Source organism: Siphateles boraxobius, unplaced genomic scaffold (genome assembly GCF_051911475.1).
Source record: "Siphateles boraxobius isolate OS27281-9 unplaced genomic scaffold, OSU_SipBor_1 29, whole genome shotgun sequence".
NCBI classification, from domain to species: domain Eukaryota; kingdom Metazoa; phylum Chordata; class Actinopteri; order Cypriniformes; family Leuciscidae; genus Siphateles; species Siphateles boraxobius.
This window is the reverse complement of record NW_027508908.1, coordinates 9,821,714-9,844,322: the sequence shown is the minus strand read 5'-3', so window position 1 is coordinate 9,844,322 and position 22,609 is coordinate 9,821,714. Positions and strand designations below refer to the sequence as shown.

Genomic DNA, 22,609 nt, shown 5'->3' with positions numbered 1-22,609 from the left:
TGTTTCTTTTCTTCTTGGAATTTATCGATAACTGAATTCACAGCATCACCAAACAACCCCATGGGAGAAAGAGGAGCATCTAAAAGAAAAGCTTTTTCTCTCTCTTTAATATTAGTCTGATTTAACCACAAATGTCTTTCTGCGGCCACCAGAGCTGCCATAGAACGACCCATTAATTTGGCCGATTCTCTGGTGGCACGCAGGGATAAATCAGCAGCCTGACGCAGTTCGCGAACTACGTCAGTACTGACCTCCTCACTCTCACTCATGTCCCTTAGCAGATCAGCCTGGTATGCCTGCAAGATTGACATAGTATGCAGACATGACGCAGCCTGACCTGCTGCCGAATATGCTTTACCCACCAAAGCCGAAGTGTTTCTTAAAGGCTTGGTGGGTAATGCCGGTGCCTTAATAGATGATGCTGCTTCGGGGGAGAGATGGCTCGCAAGCGTCTCTTCCACACGAGGCAAAGCACCATAACCATGAGCCTTGGCTCCCATAATATTAGCGTATGTTGAAGTCTGGGGACTAAACACTCTATATGACACCGGTTTTCTCCATGATTTCGACACCTCGGTGTGGAGATCATGGAAAAACGGCAGGCACCGGCGTGGAGGCTGCACACGTGACGGCAAAAATCTCTCATCCAACTTTGATTTAGAAACAGACTCCTGACTAGTCACTGGCCATTCAATATTAAGTTTTTCAACAGCTCTTGTTAACACCTCCATAAGCTCATCACTCTCAGGAGTGTGGGGTGGCGAATCCTCCACATCTCCCTCAACACTAACAACATCAAGTTCCTCAGAACTGGATAGCTGCAGCATTGGTGCCTCAGCCCGAGCGGAAGAAACCGCAGCGCGTGCTTCCGAACCCGGGACTGAGGCACTGGATCTCACAGGTGAAGGGAGAGATAAGGCAGAGCCCGTCTCAAACCCCGCTGTGAGATCCATCTGCGATCCCCACGATAAGCGCCGCCGCTCTGCCTCGGCAGAAGCGGGACCCGAACCGCGGGGAGCGCGCACCGAACCGCTCTCCTCAAAGAGCGACCGGCGGGAGCGGAGCGTCCTTAACGGCAAACGCTCGCAATGCTCACAGTCTGCTCCCTCGAGAGCAAACTGGGCATGCTGAACTCCCAAACAAACAACACAAAGATCATGTGTATCCCCGCTCGTTAAATAACGCGAGCAGGGAGGAACACACTTTCTAAACTGCTGTTCGTCCGCCATAATCTCTCAATATATATATATATAGGGATAAATTGTTTGTGTGGTGCAGGGTATGTAAGACAGACAATATCACACAGGGACAGATTCACATGTAGCGCGACTGAAAGCACAGAAGCTAATGCGCTTGTGTTTTTGGGGTGCTTTATAGTTTCCTGGTCGATGACGTCACCCGCCTATGACGTTTCATCTCTCCATTGGGCTGATTCCATACGTGCTTCATGACGCACAACGCAGGGGCGTTCCCGCAGCGTTTGACGCAGCTCGAAGTTCCCTTGAAAGGGAACTATGGAAACACAGGGCTTAAATAAATGAGGAGCGTAATCAATTTAAAATGGAATAGGTGAAGGAACTAATTAACGACCAGGGAAACTAATGGGAACGCAGGCAGACAGGCAAACAGGGAAACTAAAACACCAGAACACGCACGCTACAGTGTTGATGCTACAAGTTTTAATGAACAGACTCTCAAAATGATTAAAGAAGAAAACCCAGCAAACTAAGAGTGAACAACCACCAAGAGACATTATGAGCAATAAAATAATATGATAAAAAATCTATACTATACAATTCAATTCTACGCTGAATTATATAATAGCTGGAAGTCCACCTGTGGAAAAAGAAAAATAAGTTATTTAAAGCCAAAAATGAAGTTTTTAATCAAATTAATTTGATTTATTGTAGGTACAGCAATCTGCCCTACCAGTGTGATTACTGTACATGGTTATTTCCTAGTTTGTCCCATGATCACTTTCAGACTCCGCCTGGAGAATCAGAGTCAAAAGCAATGTTGAATAAATCAACAAAACAAGAGAATATAAAATGTATACTCAAATAATTCAAAAGCAGTGATCACTCTCAACTTGAGGACAAAAATACTGACCTTCATGAATGCAGGGAGCTGCAAAGACAACCAGGGCATTTAAAAGATCAAGAAAAATTTGATACAAGAAAGAGAATTCTGTTAGCTGGAAAAATAATTCTGGCAGTTATTTATAATGTAACCGATGTGACATTAGTACATGTTCCTCATTACTTACAAGCTGTGTAATGCCATATTCAAATGAAATTCTTTGCTGTGGGGGACAAATTTGCAATGAACTGTTATATATATATATATATATATATATATATATATATATATATATATATATATATATATATATATATATATAAAAAACATAAATCATAATTTAGTCCAAGATATGCAATGTGATTAATAGACTTATTGTTTGTGACTGACCGTTGCAGTTGGGTTGTAGATGAGCTTCACATAAGGCTGTTAGATGGAAAAAGTTTGATTTTGGAACTTGTGTATTTAAATGTACTTTTAGTCCTTTTATATATGTTATATATATTAATTTGATATATTCTAATTATAAAGTTTAATGAATGTTTATTATAGTGCTTATACCTGAGGGCCATAGAGGGAGAAACCCTGACCAAACTAAAAGAAAATAATGAAATTAATTATTACACAACAAAAAAATCACATGGAACTTATTTCACAATAATAATAAAAAAATTGTATAGGCTAAACAACAACAACAACAACAAAAACAACAAAAACAACAAAAACAACAAAAACAACAACAACAACAACAACAACAACAACAACAACTTTACCCCCAGTTCCTGAGGTCTATTCACTCCATCCTGTAATTTAATCAGAAATGGTATGCATTATTTTAACATAAACATACTATACTATAAATTAAATCTAATCTTTATTACCTTTTTTGGTGGCTGCATCTGCCTTCTACCCTTGAAAGAAGAATGTTTTCGATGTGAATATCATTAATCTTAACATATACTTTCTCATTACTTTCAGCCCATTAAAATTATCTGTTCGATACCTCAAATTCAACAAAGCATGAAATAAAAACATATTGTAATATGTTGTGAATGGAAAATGAATGGCAGTGTATTATCTTTATATGTACAGTTCCAATCACTCACTTTTGGTAAAAGGAAGACATTCTCTCCCTGGAAACAAAAGCAAAAATTAATTCTGATTGTATCTATTTTTTTGCGTTTTCATATCTTGTAATACGTAAGGTTAATTGAAAATGTCAATTTCCCCAATTTAGCGGCATTACCTCTTTTAGATAGAAAGCACTAACATTCTGTTGAAGGGGAGAACATATTATTTTTTCATTTATGCTTTTTAATATATTCAGAAAGTTATTTAGTTATAGCAAGTACAAAACAGCAACACAAAGCATTTCACTCACCTGCACACTGACATTGCCCGCCTATATATGTTCATCCAAGTGGATAAAAAAATGATTAGATTAGAGACTTCAACAGCATTTCCATTCCATGTCTGTGGGTAAATTATCATCTTCTTACCTTGAAGATTGGAATGAACTGCCTGTTGTCCTAGAAAATTTATGAAAGTGAACTCATATATCCATACACATTCATTAACAACTGTACATATAACTGTTTAATCCATGAATGAATCTGAAGAGAACAGTATGAGCAGTATGAGCCTACCATCATGTTGGGACTCAGAGGTCTTCCAAAGAGTGGATTCATTTGATTCTCTCTATCTCCACCTACTGGAGCTTGAGTTGGCTGAAAGGTTTTTTACAACATTAACAATTGATTTTTATATTTCAGCAAACTTTCAGCTGTTTCAATCTAACTTTCAAAGTTCTATTATTCCACATTATTAAAAATATTTAATTCAATCCCATTTGCCCCAGGAATATGGCAAATATTTAAACTCTGACATATTGTTTTCATGTCTTAAAGACAGTTTTCTGCTAAATAAAATCATTATTTTAGTGACATAAAGTGACAATAGAACTAAATCTGCAGTCTAACTTACTTTGTAAGATGGTCTACCAGCTCTTCCATTCATCTGTGGTATTACGGTTCCTCCCCATCTATGCCATTGTCCGCTCCTCTGTGTTCCCTGGGTCAAACCGGACCCTGGTCTAGTCAACTCAGACTCATAACCCTACAGCAGAAGATAAAAATAATGTTTATTGTACTGCATAATGATTGCAAAACGTGCAAACAATATTGAAAATGTTGCCCACCCTGCCTCCTCCATTTTGACCAGGGAATGCTGGATCTTTTCCAAATGGAGATCCATTCGATGGATTTTGTGCTTGATGCTCTGGTTCATTTGGATACAATGGGCCCACCGGATCTGGCTATAATTATAGCATCAGTTGACATTTTGAAGTTCAACCTTGAATGATTTTAGAGTCATGCACAATTGTAATCTAAATTACAACAAAAACATACAAAAGCTGGACGTCCAAAATACTTCTCCCATCTTGGTCTGTTTGGAGTTCTGCCCACTGGCTGAGGCACTTTTCCTCCTTCATTTACTGACCCTGGGAAATATCTCTCTCCATTCACTGAGTACACTTGATCCCAGCCGTCTCTGTCCCTGGGCTGAAAACAACACAATAACTACCCCATACTAATATATCCACCTCGTTTTGCAATGCGGAATAAACAATTTTCTGTTAGACTTACTATCATTAGCTGCTATAGGGAAATAACTAGTATAGCTAACAAAGTAAACGGTAAAACTATTTGCACTACAAGCGTGTTTATAACTACGAAAATATACAGAGAAATGTAGCATTTATACAATCTTGCTACATTACTGAGGTAAAAAAGGATACCTTAATTAACTGTGTTCTGAAAATGATCGAAGTTAAGACAGGCATCAAAAATAACTCCAAGGTTCCTCATTTTACTTTGAGTCTCCAAAACAGTGCCACCAACAGACAGATTCAGTGAACCAGCTTTAAAAATTTGATGGCGGGAATCAATAAGCATAACTTCGATTTTAACACTATTCAGGCAGAGGAAATTATTATTATTAAATTATGTTTTTAATTTAGAAATACAGTTAGAAAGAAAACAGGCATCAAGGTTTTTACCTTGAGTATCCTCAGCATAGAAGTGAAAATGGAGGCTAAACAATCGCAACAGATGCCCAAGTGGTGACAAATAATTATTTAACAGTAAAGGGCCTACAACTGAGCCCTGAGGAACACCAGTAAGTACAGAGCTAATCTCAGGCCTGTAACCACCCATATAAATGAACTGGGAATGGTCAATAAAATAGGATTTAAACCAGTTTAAAGATGTCCCTGACACACCAAAAACACTTTCAAGGTGGGTATAAAAGACTATGATCCACAGTGTTGAAAGCGGCTCTAAGATCAAGAAGGATGACAATGGAAATTGCACCAGAAGCCATCAACAAGTCATTGGTAAGCTCAACCAAAGCAGATTCAGTACTGTGAAATGTACGAAAACCTGACTGAAGGGGTTCAAAGAGGTTATTAATTATAAGATGGTTACACAAATGAGAGGCAGGAACGAGCTCAAGCATTTTTGCAAAAAATCGAAGATTTGAGATGGGACGAAATTTTTTAAAAGCGTCAAGAGCAACCTTTTCTCTTTTTTTGGCATGCACAGGAGTTACAGCAGCAATCTTTAATGCTGCTGGAACAACCCCAGTCTGCAATGAGTCATTTATAATACTGAGGATAGCAGGGCACAAAACATCTAAGCAATATTTAAATAAGCCTATGAGAATAGGATCAAACAAGCAGTGGTAGATTTCATGATACCTCCCTTCTGTGAGCCTCAGAATCAAGCTGTGAGAAATGAGTGAGACAAATACCAGCTAACCCATATGGTATATCAAGCAGCATAATAAGCTGTTTTGGAAGCAGTTAAAAATAACAAGAATCCGGACAAATTAAATTTACAAATGGCCACAACCACGCCCACTCTTACAAAAAAATTAAGGCGAATACCCAAGATAAATGTCAATGAAAATAAAACATAGAATGTTGCTACTCACCTGAGCTGCCACCACAACACATGACAATACCACTAGAAACCACATTGCTTCTGTAAAATAATAAATATGTACCATTTTCAGAATTAAATGTAATTTGACTGACTTTAATAGTAACTGATCTCAATGTCGCACTAAAGAGGTTACCTTCTCAACGTTTGTCCCTGTTTCCAGCTCTGTCACATTGGTCTTGCTTCTCTCTTTTTAAAGACCAGTGGTTGAGCAATTGTCACTATTGTTGTGGCTCATTTGTTTTCACCAAGGACTTATCAATTGTTAGAGAAATTGTTAGTTTCAACAAAAAAAAAAAATGCTAATACAAAACTGATGTCATTTAAGGTAAGTATTGACTCTCTTACAAGTCTTTCTCTATTGCAATATCGGGAGTGTCATGTGTAGGAGGGATTTTACTGATTGCTAAACTAATTTGTTGCCTTAAGCCCAACTAATGTTTTAGGATTGACCCGTCTAGTGCATTTAGCAAGAGCAGCAAGGGTGAGGTGTTTGTTATGAATCAACAAAACAGAGGGGTGTGTTCTATTACTGTATTTAAATCCTCAGGCATCAGAGCAAAATATTATACTTCCAAAAAATATTATTGCTGTTGCTTTGGAGAATTAGTCTTCGACAGAAACATGAAGACAGTAATCTTATTTGCATGCCTTCTTGGTCTGACCTTGGCTTTCCAGGTATGTTTCAAAAGCTATACTTTTGCAGTTACAGCTGCATGTGTAAATAATGATAATAATGATTATTATTACTGTGATTAGGCTGAAGATCACCAGCGTGTGGCTCGCTCATTATCAAGCTCGGATTCCGATGGGGTTTGTGCAAAAATTTTACTCAAATTTAAAAACGTAAAGTTGTAACAAAAACTATATTATCAGCATGTTGTTTTACTTGCTCGTTTGATTTTATCTGTCATTATTTATCTTATCAGATTGGAGCTTCATCCCCCTTTCTGCCTCAAATGACCTTTGACCAATTTCTTCAGCTGTTGATGGCCCTTTCCGCTAGAAATGTCCCAGCTCCAGCCCCGACCCCTGCCTCAACCCCGGTGCCAACCCTTGCACCTATCACAGCACGTTAAGACTCATAAACTGTGACTCCTCTTTGTTGTGAGCAATTACAATTTTGAGTTTATATGTCTGTCTAAGGATTAGAATAGCTCTTTATCCTATATTAGCCTACAGTAGAAACAGCAAAGAAATAAAAGAAGGAGCAAATCAACCTTCTCTTTACACTCTCGAACAATAGAACATTTACATTTAGAACATGTGTGAGCTAAATGTCCATGTCTTCTGTATTTTGTTGTTGTTGTTCTCAGTGTATTTCTGCAGTTTGTTACCATAAAAACTAGTTTGCTTTTATATCTTTTGCTGACTGTGTGTGTTTCACTATTCTGGATGTTAATTCAATTACTGTTTTTTCAAAATGCTTACAATTTTTAAAACTGTAGCTTAATTTCTTGAGACGCTACACACAAAACCACAAAACACATAAACAACAAGCAAAACAACAGACATCTCTTGCAAAAGCAAACACATCATTCAAAACTATTTTAACTCTTCCAAAAATTATGTTTTTGCGTATAACTCTACACACAAACATGATTAGCCACATACACACCAAAATACACACAGATGTGAAAAAAGTAATACACTACTTTCTTGTTTCTTTTGCTTGTTCAGTGTGCAGTGAGTGTATAGGACTTTGTCATACGTTCATGTATGTGGACAAATACTATACAGTTTTGAACTGAACTGAATCAACACTGAAGTGACTTGAGCTGAATATTGACACTATTGGCTTGTTAGAGCTGCTTCTCCGGTGATTTTGAATTTGTTACTATTGTGAAGCTGCTGTGAAACAATCTATATTGTAGCTTACACACACACACACACACACACACACACACACACACACACACACACACACACACACACACACACACACACACACACACACACACGCACGCACGCACGAATGCACACACACACACACACACACACACACACACACACACACACACACACACACACACACACACACACACACACACACACACACACACACACACACACACTTTATTTCCAAAGCGCTGTGTGTGTGTGTGTGTATATATATGTTTGTATGCATGTATGAATGTATGAATGTATATAGTATGTATGTATGTATTTATGTACATATAGTTAATAAATACATATTTGTAAATATGTATACATATTTACACTATAAACAGAAATTCAAGGGTGTAAAAATAATTTCTTTCTTTCTTTCTCAAAAAAGAGTTTTGATTTGTAAGTGATCATTTTATGTATAAGTACATTTTTCAATTTCAAACTGAGTGTATAGCGTATAATGTGCTTACAGTTTTGCAGACTTGGTCTGAAGATTACGTACATGAGTGAATGGTTTCACTGAGTGGGCCTCAAGTTCCACTTTTAATGTGTAAGCAATTTGAAAAAAACTGTAAGACATTTTTAAAACATAACTAGTAAATTTTACATACCAGACTTCATATGTTACCTGTAGAAATAATGCAATGCAAAATGCTAGCATCGCAAAGAAGGAATAGTAAAACGAATGTGTGTTAGATTTTTTTTTTTTAGCTTCAACACTAAAAGTGGTACTTGTGGCCAACTCAGTGAAAACATTCCACTTCAGAGCAAGTCTGCAAAAGACATACCTCATTCAACCACTTCAAATTAAAACTCAATGTTTTGAGTATCAAATATAATTTTCACCCTTGTATTTATGTTTATTTTGTAAATATTTACTGAATATGCAAAAGTCACCTTTATTTCTATAGCGCTTTTTACAATAAATCGTTTTTAGAAGAGTTCAAATAGTTTTAAATGAAGTGTTTGCTTTGCAAGAGATGTGTGACTTTATGCATATTGTGAACGTGATTTGTGGTTCCCTTTCGAGGGAACTCGAAATGCGTCGGTGACGGCACTATGGGAATGCCCTCAGCATAGCACGTCTGAATTTATGAATGAAAACGAATCCAATCCTATTGGCGTTGTGTGATGACGTAGCGTGTGGCGGCATAAGCGGATGTGTACAAAAGCACGCCGGCACACAGAAATGTCTCCTTTTTGCTATTCAGCAAGCGCTCTGTGTGTGTGTGTGAAAACAGTTTGTCCTATTTGGTGTTGTTTTGTCTCATATCTGCACTTATTATCATGGCAAGCGAGTAGTTCAAGAAGTGTGTGTTCCCATGCCCTCATTATATTACGGCTGGGGACACACACGAGATGTGTGTGTCTTGTTTGGGAATGCAGCACGCCCAGGCAGCCCTCGAGGGGGCTGCTTGCGGCCACTGTGAATCTCTTTCTATGAGAGTGCTGCGTTCCCGTCTGGCTTTATTTTCCGATGACGGCCAGATGCTCGCTCCCCGCGGTTCAGGTTCCGCATCCGCCGAGGCGATGCAGCGGCTTAGATCGTGGGGCTCGCAAAGAGAGCTTTCAGAGGGGATCGGGACTGCCGAGGCACTTTCCCAATCCTCATCTGAAAGCTCAGATTCCCCTGTTCCCCTGTCCCCATTTGGAAGCCCGCCCCGCGGCTTCTCCCGTTCGGGATGTAGACCCGGTGCTGCAGCTGTCTGATTCTGAGGAATTAGACGTGCTCAGCATCGCGGAGGGGGATTGTCACGCAAAAGTTAGGATGTTGCCCAGAGAAAACCAATAGAAGTCGGAGGAAGAGATGCACGAGAGACGAGAGGTGGCGTATTTTCCCCGCGTTTAATAAAAGTACTTAAACTTCGCACTCGTCCGCATACATGGGGATCGAGTGAGTAAAAGTATACAAACAAACATCCAACTCTGGTCACAATATAAAAGGAAATAAAATAAAGAATACAAAGAGTCGGCAGAGCGGTTATCTCCTCTCCTCACTTGTCAAATACTAACGGACACTCTACGCACATGCGCAGTTCTCATTTGAACACAGATTGCCATAAAACACAAAGTGACCGTTACAGGATCTGCAAGAAACACAGACGTATACACAATCTGCACCCAGTTATGATGAGCTTTTGGATGTTGTAACGCGGGCTGTGGCCAAACTGAATATTAGTTGCCCACAGGAGAGGCAGGAAGCGCGAGTCAAAAGCAAACTCGACGAGCGCTTCCTGCAGCATCGCGCACAGCTTCCACGCCGGTCTCTACCGTTCTTCCCAGATTTACACAATGAGTTGTGTAAATCCTGGAACAGGCCTTTTTCAGCACGCCTGTCTAACCCCGCGATGTTGAACTACAGTAACATTATGGGGGTTAGAGAGAACGGTTATGGGATGCTGCCTCTAATTGAGGAAGCTCTAGTCAGCTACCTCTCACCCGACCTTGCATCATCCCTCAAGACACCAGCACTGCCCACCAAGCCATGTCGTACTACATCTGCTTTGGTGGGCAGAGCTTATTTGGCAGCGGGTCGGGCTGGTGCGAGTCTGCACACTATGGCCATCTTGCAGGCATACCAGGCCGACCTGTTAAAGGACATGTACCAGGATGGGGGCCCTACAATGGAGGATATTGCTGAGCTTCGCAAAGCCACAGATTTGTCTCTTCGGGTTTCCAAAGATTGGAATCCCCCCCCCCCATGGAGAAATTGAGCCATAGTTTCAGAAATTGTGTGCAAGCAATTTTAAATCTAAAATTGCTAATCTAAAACATAAATAAGAATCAAAGATATATTATTAAAAAGTAAGAAGAAAGGAGTAAAGAAGACACATATACAAAAGACAAATGCAATGTTATTTACTTGATTTTAATGACTGAAATAATCTGGCAACAACTGGAATAGTCTTATTTGTTGTTGTTATTGATGACAAAACCTAAAGAGATCTTTGAATTATGGTCCATTATAATTAGCAAAGCTCATGTTGGAATCTGCTGAAATGAACAAATGAAGACAACTGTGAACAGTTAACATGTCTTGACACACAAATAAATTATGATTATATTTTCTCGGTATTTGATCAATATTATGATTACTGTCACTCACTAAATATACAACCATTTATCCTCAAACCATAATTCAATACTCAATACTATTTTAAAATATTACCACATTACTACTGTACCATGCCCTGACAGAATTTTAAAACAACAACACAAAAAAACTCCTTAATTAGGTTTCTTTTTAAGACTATTTTTAATTAGGTAACAACAAAGTTATCCTTCATTCTAAATATATTCCTCCCATGTTTAACCTGATATGACTGCAAAAAGATCATGATATGTCAACCCCCCCCCCCCCCCCCCATCCTCTCCCTGTAGAAATATACTAATTCCAATTGACATTGGATAATTAGAATGTCACAGATAAAATTAATGTAATTATTTATAATACAGCCCTAAGGTGTGCCTTAATCTTTTGTTTTGTTTATGTGTTGCATAAACTCAGTTTAAGTATGTTTAAAATGAATATACCATAAGAGAAGTGTGCATGTGAACCATGTGAATCATTTCCCTATTTCGCAATTGTTGAGTAAAGTCTAACTTGCTAAATACTTGCTAAATACTAAATACATTTTTCAAACATGTCACTATATGTTACTTCTGCTGATTGGCCAGTTGCATGTCATTAATGTATATATATATATAGCATTTATCACTGCTGTTTTGATGTCACACCTGAAACAGAGAATTCTCTCATTCGTCTGCCATAAAGGTAAGAAGCAATCTTCGAATCTACGGCATTTACATTTATATTTGGACATTTAGGAGACATTCTTATCCACTGCGATTTACACATGATGAATCTTTCTCTATTAGATCCGAGTAACTCTTCTTGAGAATGAAATCTTTCCTCCTTTTTGCTTGTGTCTTTGGACTCTGCTGTGCCGTGCTAGTGAGTAACTTTCTCTTGTTGATCAAATGCATATGTGTTGATGTGCATTCAATTTATGTTTCAACCCCCACAAACCTTTTTTATTACTTATTCTATTACACTTTAAATGACCAATTCATTTATTTTCAGGCAGAGGATGAAGAACATAGAGAGAAGCGCTCATCAAGCCATTCCTCAGAGGTCAGTTTGAAATCAAAAACTCTTGCATAAAATAATTTTAATTATCTGATCATATTTATTCCATATTTTCTCGAGTGCAAAAATGATCCTGAGCCATGCAAAAATATTTTATGTAAAGAAATCATAGAAGTACCAACTGATTGTGTTAATATATGTATGTCTTTCTTCATTTAGAAAATCTGTTGTGTGTAGACTTTTCTTCAATGTAAATCTTTCTCTGTTCTTCTACTGATATTACTACAGAGACGACCTGGAGGCTTCTTTAACCCGTACCAATTTCAGCGTCCTTATCCCTACCCATACTTTCCCCCTAACCTGCCTCTGCCTCAGCCTCAGCGTCCAAACAACAATGCCCTCCTCAGCCTCTTGCCATTCATCTTAGCACAGCTGGCATCTGCCCCTGCTCCTGCTCCTGCTCCTGCACCTGCACCGGCCCCGGCCCCAGCCCCGGCCCCAGCCCCCGCACCAGCACCAGCCCCTGCACCGGCCCCAGCCCCAGCTCCTGGTGGGAGATAAGAAACCAGTTAAATCAAACTAAGAAATGTGTCTGATTGACTCTGAATGCACATTATAAAGCCTGCCTCTTGCTCTTGCTATGTTCAAAAAAATAACAAATAAACTTTGCATCATAGAATATTTGTGTTTGTGTCATGCTTTCTACTTTTTGAAAAGGTAAATGTATATGAAATATAAGTTACTAGTTAAAGCTGAGCATGTGTCTGATTGACTCTGAATGCAGATTATAATACCTGCCTTTTTTTGCTCTTGATATCTTAAAAAAAGAAACGTTGTATCATATTTGTGTTTGTGTAGGCTAATGCTTTCTCTCTTTTTTTAAGGTAAATTATATAATGTATGTAGAAGTGTGCTTATGGCTGTTATCATACATGACAGCAACCAAAAGCAGAGGTGTCAATTCCAGGGGTCAGAAAGTAAAATTCCTGCCAAATGTTTATTCCACCCTTGAACTCAGCCAGCTGATTTCACTAATTAGTTCTATCTCCTGACTGAAAAACTGGGCTAATTAGCAAATCCATGTGATTGGAACAAAACACTGAGAAGGAATTTTACTTTCTGAACCTGGACTTGACACCTCTGCTGAGTAGGTACAACTTTTGAATAAGTAAATACTTTGTTACAGTTAACAAAGTATGCACTATACAGTATGAATGTTTGTATTAATGTAATACGGACATACCACATTAGTCATGTTGTCATTGTCATGTGACCTACCTGAGTCAGTGTCACTTCACAGCCATTCACAAACCTCTCCCATGGCCACATGGGATAGTAAATTATCCATTGGACGTACACCTCAGAATTCAACCGGAACTAGTCATCCAAGTACTTATCAACTATGAATAATGTGAACCCGAACATATACTGTATACTGTTTTTCACCTAACATAGTGGGGACGTATGCAATTTCATATGCAAGCCTATCTTTATGGGTGTTTATTATGTCCCTTTCACTGAAGAGGATTTGTGATATTGTAAACTACAAACATGAATATATAGTATATTTTATTTACATGTCTTGTTAATTTAATTGTAATTGTCACGATTAGCCACTCACTCCCTGGGTTATCACGGACTACATTTCCCTGCATGCACCTCCCTGGACTGATTACACTATACACCATACACCTGCACTGCGCTGATTACACACACCTGCATTTCATTCACCCACACACATATAAATCGCTTCCACGCACTACACCAGTGCGAAGTCTTGACTTTCCTGGTTGTCATTTCTGAGCGTTTCTTCCCGTGGATTTATTATTAACTTGACCTTGGACTGTGTACCCCGTTTCTGATCGTTCTCTGCCTACCCTGACCTGGATTGCTGGACCTTGCCATTGCCTGTTATCTGGTTTCTCTCTGCCTTGTCTCTGTTGCCCTGTTTGCTGTTGTTGATTCCTGCCTGTTTGACTACTCTAATAAATGTTGCGCATGGATCCCCTTGAGTCTGATGATTCCTTACAGTAATGAGCAACCAGAAAGTAAAAAGGGTTGAATAATCTAACCTGACCAAAAAGTTTTAATGTTATATATCACCTTCAACAACATTGTAATTTTATTTTATACATACAAACATCTCAACAGCAAAACAAACCACGTTCGGCCATTAACATTAACTCTCCACATGAAAAACTGGTAGACATCAATAGCTATTCTTCCAAATATATTGGAGATAATGATGTTTATCTGCCAGTTTTTCATGCGGAGAGTTAATGTTAATGGCCGAACATGGCCTGTTTTGTTGTTGAGATGTTTGTATGTATAAAATAAAATTACAATGTTGTTGAAGGTGAAATATAAAGTTAAATCTTTTTGATCAGGTTGTGTAAGTAAAATATACTGTATATTCATATTTGTAGTTTACAACCAAGTAGTATATGTTCGAGTTCGCAGTATTCATAATTGATAAGTACTTGGATGACTTATTCCGGTTGAAGTCTGAGGTGTACGTCCAATGGATAATTTACTATCCCATGTGGCCATGGGAGAGGTTTGTGAATGGTTGTGAAGTGACACTTGCTGCGTTCCAAACCGCATTCTTCCCTACTATTTAGTATGGGAAAAGAGTAGGCGAGCGAAAAAGTATGTATTAATCCAAAAGAGTAGGCGAGAATTACCTGGGTGACGTACCAATTATCGCGAGATTTGGACTTAAGTGCGTTCGAATGTGCCTACTTTCCTACTATATAGTAGGCGTAAACAGTACGTGAAGGAAGCAGTACGTTCGAAACATCAGTATTCATAAAAGAGTAGGGGAGAAGTTCCCGGATGGCTTACTGCTTCCGACCCGATTTTTGAGTGCTCAACCGATGGATACTCTTCTATCCCAGGAGGCCACGCGAGAGCATACGTCATTATCAAACATCACGGAGATCAGCGACGCCGGGGGTTTGCAGATGAGCACATCACAACATGAAAAAGACATCTGAGTGATGTATGTGTGGCATTATCATAGGATAGGATAACGTTAATTCACTGTTGTCAACACTGTTGACATTAGACTAATGTGCTGTAAATAAGGTAAATAAACAAATCTATAAAGTAACTAAACATGTTTTTATTCAGACTGGTGTGAGCACTGAGGATGAGGAGCCCAGAGCTGAATCCTGGAAACGGTGCCATGGATGAGACAGTCATAAGATCTCTCCATCTGCCCTTATCGCCTCAGATTGTGAAGCGCAGCGCAGCAACAAGCTCCGGCACGAAGGCACGGTCACCTCTGGTGAATTCATCAGAATAAATCCGCAGAATGGGAACCGCTGTGTTGAGATGGCAGTAGGATGTGGGCTTCAGCGCCCAAATACATGCTTGTAATTTGAATAAAGATTTGTTTCATGTGCATGCATTTGTTTATTGTGTGATGGTTACTTTTATTTGTTCTTTTATTCATGTTTCTTATTGTTGTCAGAATATAAAATATAATTATCTAATGTATGCATTAATTCATTGCTTGACTGACAATTGAGATGTTCACGTGTATTCATGCATAACTCATATGACAAAACAAATTACATTTTGCTTGTTTTATTAAATTATATCAATTTTAGTATATAAAAAAAGTAATATAATTAAGTATTGGTCAGCATTTAATATTATTTTGTTTAAGTTTTGGGGTGGGTTTACAATGCAATTCATTCTGAGGTAATATTAATTTTTTATGAGCGATACTTGCATTTTTCGAGTATAAAGTCAACAGTTTCTCCAAAGGAGATCTTCGAGCAGCGGCCCGACTCTTTGTGCACTGCAGACAGTAAACGCAGAGGAAAACTGTTCTAGGTTGTGCTGTCGAGTTACCGATGTTATGAAGTGTTAGTGAACCTGTCGCTCATATAATTTAAACTTATAAACTTATTATAAAGATCATGGAAAGATACTAGTTGTATCTAACAATGAACAATCATAATGACAAAACAGAAAACATAAAGATCATTGGTTCCCTTTCAGTCGATAACGTCGGACGTAGTCGACGCCGACTGAAATGGGATCACGCTAGGGAGCCTATCGTCTTCGAGTATTATTGAACGAGCCAATACACATTGGCGTGCGAGATTTGCATCTCACACTCCGCCCCGCAGCGCGGGTATAAATACGGAAGTGGATGCACGCACCATTTGCCTTTCGCTTCGGAGCCGAGCTTCATGTCTGGATCTGAAGAATGTTGTTGTACAACGAGCGAGTGTGTCGGCGCTTCTTTGGGAAGTCTCTCCTGGTGTCGGTGGTTACAGCGCGAGTGCAGCGGTGATCGCGAGCTTTAAGCTCTCAACTGCTGTTTTCACAGCAACCAAATTTCTGTTTGTGTTTGTTTGTCTGACGGTCGGTTGAGGGCGAGAAAGTGAGTGCTTCACTGGCACAGGGTGCACCATTCCTGTGTCAGTGTTGCCGCGGTCATTCCCCTGTGTGCTCCGGCACTGGTGAGAGTTTTTCACTTCCTAAAAGAGCAACACGGGTGCGTTTGCATCTTTTTCAAGATGTCATTCCGCCCGTGCGTTTCTGGGTGCGGTCGTTCCCTGTCTCTCTCTGATGGTCACAATTGTTGTATCACGTGTTTGGGCTTACAGCACGCTGAGACAGCTTTTGTGGACAGCTCATGTTTTCACTGTGGGAACATGACTGTCGCAGTGTTGAGGGCGAGACTCGCCTTCGTCCGCGGAGAGCGAGTCCCCATTGCCATGCCCCACCCCCGGGTGCTGCATGGGATGGGTGACCGGAGGGTAGTGTTGGATGTCCCGCCCGGTAACCATTCCCTGTGGGCTCCTCACCCCTCCCTTCCACTGCTACCATTGGAGCCTCCGGTGTTATCTGCTGGTCCATCTGTAATGGGTGGGCCAGCGGTTTCACTCGGGGCTCCCCTGGGGGACAGGATGTCGATTGCAGCATCGGAGGGTGAGCTGATGTCTGGAGATGACGACTCGGCTGCGTTGTCTCCCTCCGGGAGTTCAATGTTGCCCGAGCCGGATCCAGAATTATCAGCTATGCTGAAACGGGCCGCAGAGGCTGTCGGGCTTGAGTGGAACCCTCCACCGTGTCCTGTTCAGTCTCGGTTGGATGATTGGTATCTCGGGGCGGCCCTACTGGTTCTCAGCCCGCCGCCCCAGTGCCCTTCTTTCCCGAAGTGCATGAAGAGCTTACTTGGTCGTGGACGGCACCTTTTACTGCTGAAAACGACTTAAGTAGTTCTTCCTCCCTCACTACCCTTGTCGGAGGAGCGGTGAAGGGTTATGAGGCTATCCCTCCAGTGGAGCGGTCTGTTGCGACTCATTTATGTCCAACGGCCGCTGCATCCTGGGTGGGGGATCCTTGTTTCCCCTCGCGGGCCTGTGAGTTCGCGTCAGGATTGGCGGTCAGAGCTTACAGAGCTTGCGGGCAAGCCGCTTCCTCTTTGAATGCCTTGGCGTTGTTGCAGGTCTACCAGGCCAAGACACTCATGGACATGCACGAGGGTAGTTTGGACCGGGCGCTCATGAGTGAGCTCCGCACCGCCACTGACCTCGCCCTCCGGGGTACGAGTGTCGCGGCGTGTGCGGTCGGTCTAGCGATGTCCACTTTGGTGGTCCAGGAACGCCATCGTTGGCTCAGCCTGGTTGAGATGGCGGATGCGGACAAGGTTCGGTTCCTGGACTCCCCAATTTCCCAGGTTGGGTTGTTCGGCGACGTGGCGGAGAGCTGCGCCCAACAGTTCTCTGCCACCCAGGTTTGGACTGAGGCTCCCCGACACACCCTATCCCGGGGGCCCGCTGTTGCCTCCACCCTGCCGCCGGGGATAGTCCCTCCGCCCGTTCGTCGCCGAGGGCGCCCCCCTGCCGCTGCCTCCGGTTCCGCGGGGTCTCCGCAACAGCCTTCACCCAGGCCCCAGCGTAGAACCAGCAGCAGGCAGGCCGCCCAGTCTGTCTCAGTCACTGCCCAGCCAGGGGGCGAGTGTCAGAAACGTTCCTGAGACAGGCCACCCAGGGATGGGGGGACTAACTCTTCAGATGGTTACCGTTCCACCATTGGTTCTCCGGAGTCCAGTGGTACCCAAATTATCAGAAGAGCGAATTTCTCTGTCCCTGGGTCCCAAGAGGGCGAGGCTGGCGGCTTGCGAACCTGTAGAACAGCCTTGCTCCCCCCAGCCCCCTCTTGTTCGCCAGCCCGCAACACGAGGCGGTCGAGGACCCGGTCATCCGCCTTCTCTCCCATCCTCTGTTGCCCCGTGGAGACAGGTAAGTGCAGCACGGCTCACTCAGACCCCGCTTCGGGCCGCCCACGGGCCTTCCGAGCCGGGTCCCTGTCCTCCACCGCGCTGCCCCACCCCGGGTATGCCTGTGTTACCTTTGGTCCCCCTGGTCCGGTTCGTCGAGGCCTGGAAAGTGCTCTCCAACCCGTCCGGCTGGCTCCTCCGTACCATCAGGCTCGGCTACACGATTCAGTTCCGCCGGAGTCCGCCCAAGTACAGTGGCATTCGCCACACTTCAGTGTCGAGCGAATCTGCTCCTGTCATGCGCGCGGAGATCGCGGTCCTGCTGGCGAAGGACGCGATAGAGCCGGTGTCGGTAGCCGATATGAAGGCCGGCTTTTACAGCCCGTACTTCATTATACCCAAGAAAGGGGGTGGGTTACGACCAATCCTGGACCTGCGAGTCCTGAATCGGGCCCTTCACAAGCTCCCGTTCAGAATGCTGACGCAGAAACGCATCTTCCAATGTGTCCGTCCCCAGGATTGGTTTGCAGCGATCGACCTGAAGGACGCGTACTTTCATGTCTCCATCCTGCCGCGACACAGGCCATTCCTGCGTTTCGCGTTCGAGGGTCAGGCGTATCTGTACAAAGTCTTACCCTTCGGGCTGGCCCTGTCACCCCGTGTCTTTACGAAAGTTACGGAGGCAGCCCTCGCTCCCATGAGAGAGCAGGGCATTCGCATTCTCAACTATCTCGACGACTGGCTGATACTAGCTCAGTCTCGGGAGCTGTTATGCGAACACAGGGATTTGCTGCTCCAGCACATCAGCCAGTTGGGTCTTCAGGTCAACTGGGAGAAGAGCAAACTCGCCCCTGTGCAGAGGATCTCTTTTCTCGGTTTGGAGCTGGACTCGGTCCAACACACGGCGCGCCTCACAGAGAATCGCGCCCGGTCGGTGCTGAACTGCCTGAATTTTATCAAGAGCAGAACAGTGGTTTTTCTGAAACATTTTCAGAGGCTCCTGGGGCATATGGCAGCCGCTGCCGCAGTTACGCCGCTCGGCCTGCTTCATATGAGACCACTCCAGCACTGGCTTCGCGACCGAGTCCCGAGGTGGGCGTGGCGGAGAGGCACGCTCCCTGTGAGAATCACCCCGGCCTGCCTCCAAACCTTCAGCCCGTGGTCGGACCTTTCGTTTCTCCGGGCCGGTGTATCCCTAGAACAAGTGTCCAGGCATGCTGTGGTCTTCACAGACGCCTCCAACACCGGCTGGGGGGCCACGTACAACGGGCATGCAGTAGCTGGCACCTGGACGGGGTCCCGCCTGCATTGGCACATCAACTGCCTCGAGTTGTTAGCAGTGCTCCTTGCTTTGAGACGCCTCAGGACGACGCTGCTCGGCAAACACGTACTGGTCCGGACGGACAACACTGCGACCGTTGCGTACATCAACCGCCAAGGTGGTCTACGTTCCCGCCGCATGTCACAACTCGCCCGCCACCTCCTCCTATGGGGTCAGAAGCATCTGAGGTCGCTTCGTGCCGTTCACATCCCTGGCCTGCTCAATCGTGCCGCCGACGAGCTCTCACGACAGATTGTGGCCTCGGGAGAATGGCGGCTCCATCCCCAGGCGGTCCAGCTGATATGGGACCACTTCGGGGCCGCACAGATAGATCTGTTTGCCTCTCCGGACTCGTCCCATTGCCAGTTGTTTTATTCCCTCGAGACGGATGCACTGGCTCACAGCTGGCCCCGGGGCCTCCGCAAGTATGCGTTTCCCCCAGTGAGCCTTATTGCACAACTACTGTGCAAAGTCAGGGAGGAAGAGGAGCAGGTTTTGCTAGTTGCCCCTTATTGGCCCAACCGAACCTGGTTCCCCGAACTTTTTCTCCTCTCGACAGCTCCTCCCTGGCCTATTCCTCTGAGAGAGGATCTACTCTCTCAGGGACGGGGCACCATATGGCACCCGCGTCCAGACTATTGGAGACTCCATGTGTGGTCCCTGGACGGGACGCGGAGGTTCTAGGTAGTCTACCACAGGCAGTCGTAGATACCATCACGTCAGCGAGAGCTCCCTCTACGAGGCTTGCTTACTCCCTGAAGTGGAAACTGTTCGTTGAGTGGTGTGCTTCTCAAGGAGAAGACCCCCGAAGGTGTTCGATCATTTCCGTGCTTTCTTTCCTGCAAGAGGCTTTGGAGCGTCGGCTGTCCCCCTCCACCCTCAAAGTGTATGTCGCCGCTATTGCCGCACATCACGATGCAGTAGACGGGAAATCCCTGGGGAAGCAAGACTTGATCGTCAGGTTCCTGAGGGGAGCGAGGAGGTTGAATCCGCCTCCCCTCCCCTCTATACCCTCTTGGGACTTATCTCTGGTGCTAACCGCACTGCAGAGACCGCCCTTCGAGCCTTTGCAGGTAGCAGAGTTAAAAATTCTGTCCCAAAAGACAGTTCTCCTACTTGCTTTGGCCTCCATCAAGAGGGTAGGGGACCTGCACGCATTTTCGGTCAGCGAATCGTGCCTGGAATTCGGGCCGGCTAACTCTCACGTTATCCTGAGACCCCGGCCTGGATATGTGCCCAAGGTTCCTACCACCCCCTTTCGGGACCAGGTGGTGAACCTGCAAGCGCTGCCCCCGGAGGAGGCAGACCCAGCCCTGGCTTTTCTCTGCCCCGTTCGCGCTCTGCGCTTGTACGTGGACAGAACGCAAAGCTTTAGGACCTCAGAGCAGCTCTTCGTCTGTTATGGAGATCAGCGGAAGGGAAAGGCTGTCTCCAAGCAGAGGTTGGCCCACTGGATAGTGGATGCCATCATCTTGGCGTATGAGTCCCAAGGTGAACCCTGTCCCCCCGGACTGCGAGCTCACTCCACAAGGAGTGTTGCCGCTTCTTGGGCGTTGGCGCAGGGTGCCTCGCTGACAGATGTCTGTAGAGCTGCGGGCTGGGCGACACCTAATACGTTTGCTAGATTCTATAGCCTACGTGTCGAACCGGTTGCTTCCCGTGTGCTCTCTTCTCATAGAAGCCAGTAACACCGTGAGCCCCGGTTCAGTGTCGGCTTGCTGCGCCATTCCCCTCTTACGGACCGGATACGTGCGCCGTTTCGCTCCGGTTGAATTCCCTTGTCCGGAACCTGTTGAGCTCCTCCGTACCCCCCCCCAACGTCGGACGTGGCGGAACGTCTGGTGTTAGGCCTACCACTCGTATGCAGTGTGGAACCCGTGTTAGGCTGGGTCCATATGTTGCGGTCCCTACGGCGACCCCATATGTGTATTCTTCCACGATACGGCTCCCCAAAGTGAGCCCGTGTCTTTCCCTTGGCAGAGTCCTGCCGTCACTGTAAATTGGTGTGTCTCCCCCCTCTCTAGGCTGGAGCCACCCCAGTGACATTCCATATGTTATACTGCCCGGCCCTCCGCCCAGTTCATATGTGTATTCCCCCCCCCCCCCCCCCTTTCGGGTTGGTTGGGCTTCCGCAGCGTCCCTTCCTTCCAATGTTGGGCACGCTTTCCCAGTGTTACCAAGTCTAACTGAGTGGGTCTTTTGGAACAGCAGCGACTTCCTGGCCTAAGCCCTGTCCTTTTCCGCTAGAACGTCGGGAGGATCAGAAGGCTTTTGTCTAGGCACTGGAAGGTGGCAGCGTTAGTGGCGTGTTCAATGGTTGATCCCATTTCAGTCGGCGTCGACTACGTCCGACGTTATCGACTGAAAGGGAACGTCCTGGTTGCGTATGCAACCCACCGTTCCCTGAAGGAGGGAACGGAGGACGTAGTCCCCTTGCCACTACCGCTGGACCACCGCTGACTCCGAGTTACGCTCGGCTCCTCAGCGAAAAGCAAATGGTGCGTGCATCCACTTCCGTATTTATACCCGCGCTGCGGGGCGGAGTGTGAGATGCAAATCTCGCACGCCAATGTGTATTGGCTCGTTCAATAATACTCGAAGACGATAGGCTCCCTAGCGTGATCCCATTTCAGTCGGCGTCGACTACGTCCTCCGTTCCCTCCTTCAGGGAACGGTGGGTTGCATACGCAACCAGGACGTTTGTGTACATCATAATATGATATTTATACACAGGAAAAAAGAACAATAACAAGGCTAAATATCTTTAAATATAAATAGTTCTTCATAATACATTAAAAAATAGTTTTTTTGTTATTGTCTGAGGGATGAAACGAGAGGTAGGCCTAAATTCATCAAGAAAAGAGGAAAACTTGAAGGAGAAACTTTTTGGGTATAAAATAAAGAAATTAACAACATATTCAAGAGATAACGATTTTGGGGTTTCTTAAAAAATCGTTATAAGGAACTGTGGGTCACATTAGAAG

The 22,609-nt window shown here is 43.9% G+C and overlaps 1 protein-coding gene and 2 long non-coding RNA genes across 3 annotated transcripts; 1 reads left to right on the top strand and 2 right to left on the bottom strand.

Moving 5' to 3' along the window:
* Positions 1–1,754: 1,754 nt before the first annotated feature.
* On the bottom strand, positions 1,755–3,214 carry LOC143754015 (uncharacterized). The gene is made up of 9 exons (XR_013207861.1): positions 3,186–3,214; positions 2,961–2,990; positions 2,853–2,882; positions 2,641–2,673; positions 2,470–2,505; positions 2,267–2,302; positions 2,110–2,127; positions 1,930–1,990; positions 1,755–1,836 (listed from the first exon to the last, which is right to left on the bottom strand). It is a non-coding gene; the product is annotated as an uncharacterized LOC143754015 (long non-coding RNA).
* A 142-nt stretch (positions 3,215–3,356) lies between these two features.
* LOC143754014 (uncharacterized) lies at positions 3,357–6,234 on the bottom strand. The gene is made up of 8 exons (XM_077246946.1): positions 6,217–6,234; positions 6,073–6,122; positions 4,488–4,640; positions 4,277–4,393; positions 4,063–4,194; positions 3,726–3,806; positions 3,579–3,608; positions 3,357–3,481 (listed from the first exon to the last, which is right to left on the bottom strand). The coding sequence occupies exons 2-8, from the start codon at positions 6,115–6,117 to the stop codon at positions 3,419–3,421; spliced, it is 621 nt and encodes a 206-aa protein (XP_077103061.1). The 5' UTR covers positions 6,118–6,122; positions 6,217–6,234; the 3' UTR covers positions 3,357–3,418.
* Positions 6,235–6,559: 325 nt separating this feature from the next.
* LOC143754013 (uncharacterized) lies at positions 6,560–7,366 on the top strand. The gene is made up of 3 exons (XR_013207860.1): positions 6,560–6,758; positions 6,840–6,893; positions 7,010–7,366. It is a non-coding gene; the product is annotated as an uncharacterized LOC143754013 (long non-coding RNA).
* Positions 7,367–22,609: the final 15,243 nt, after the last annotated feature.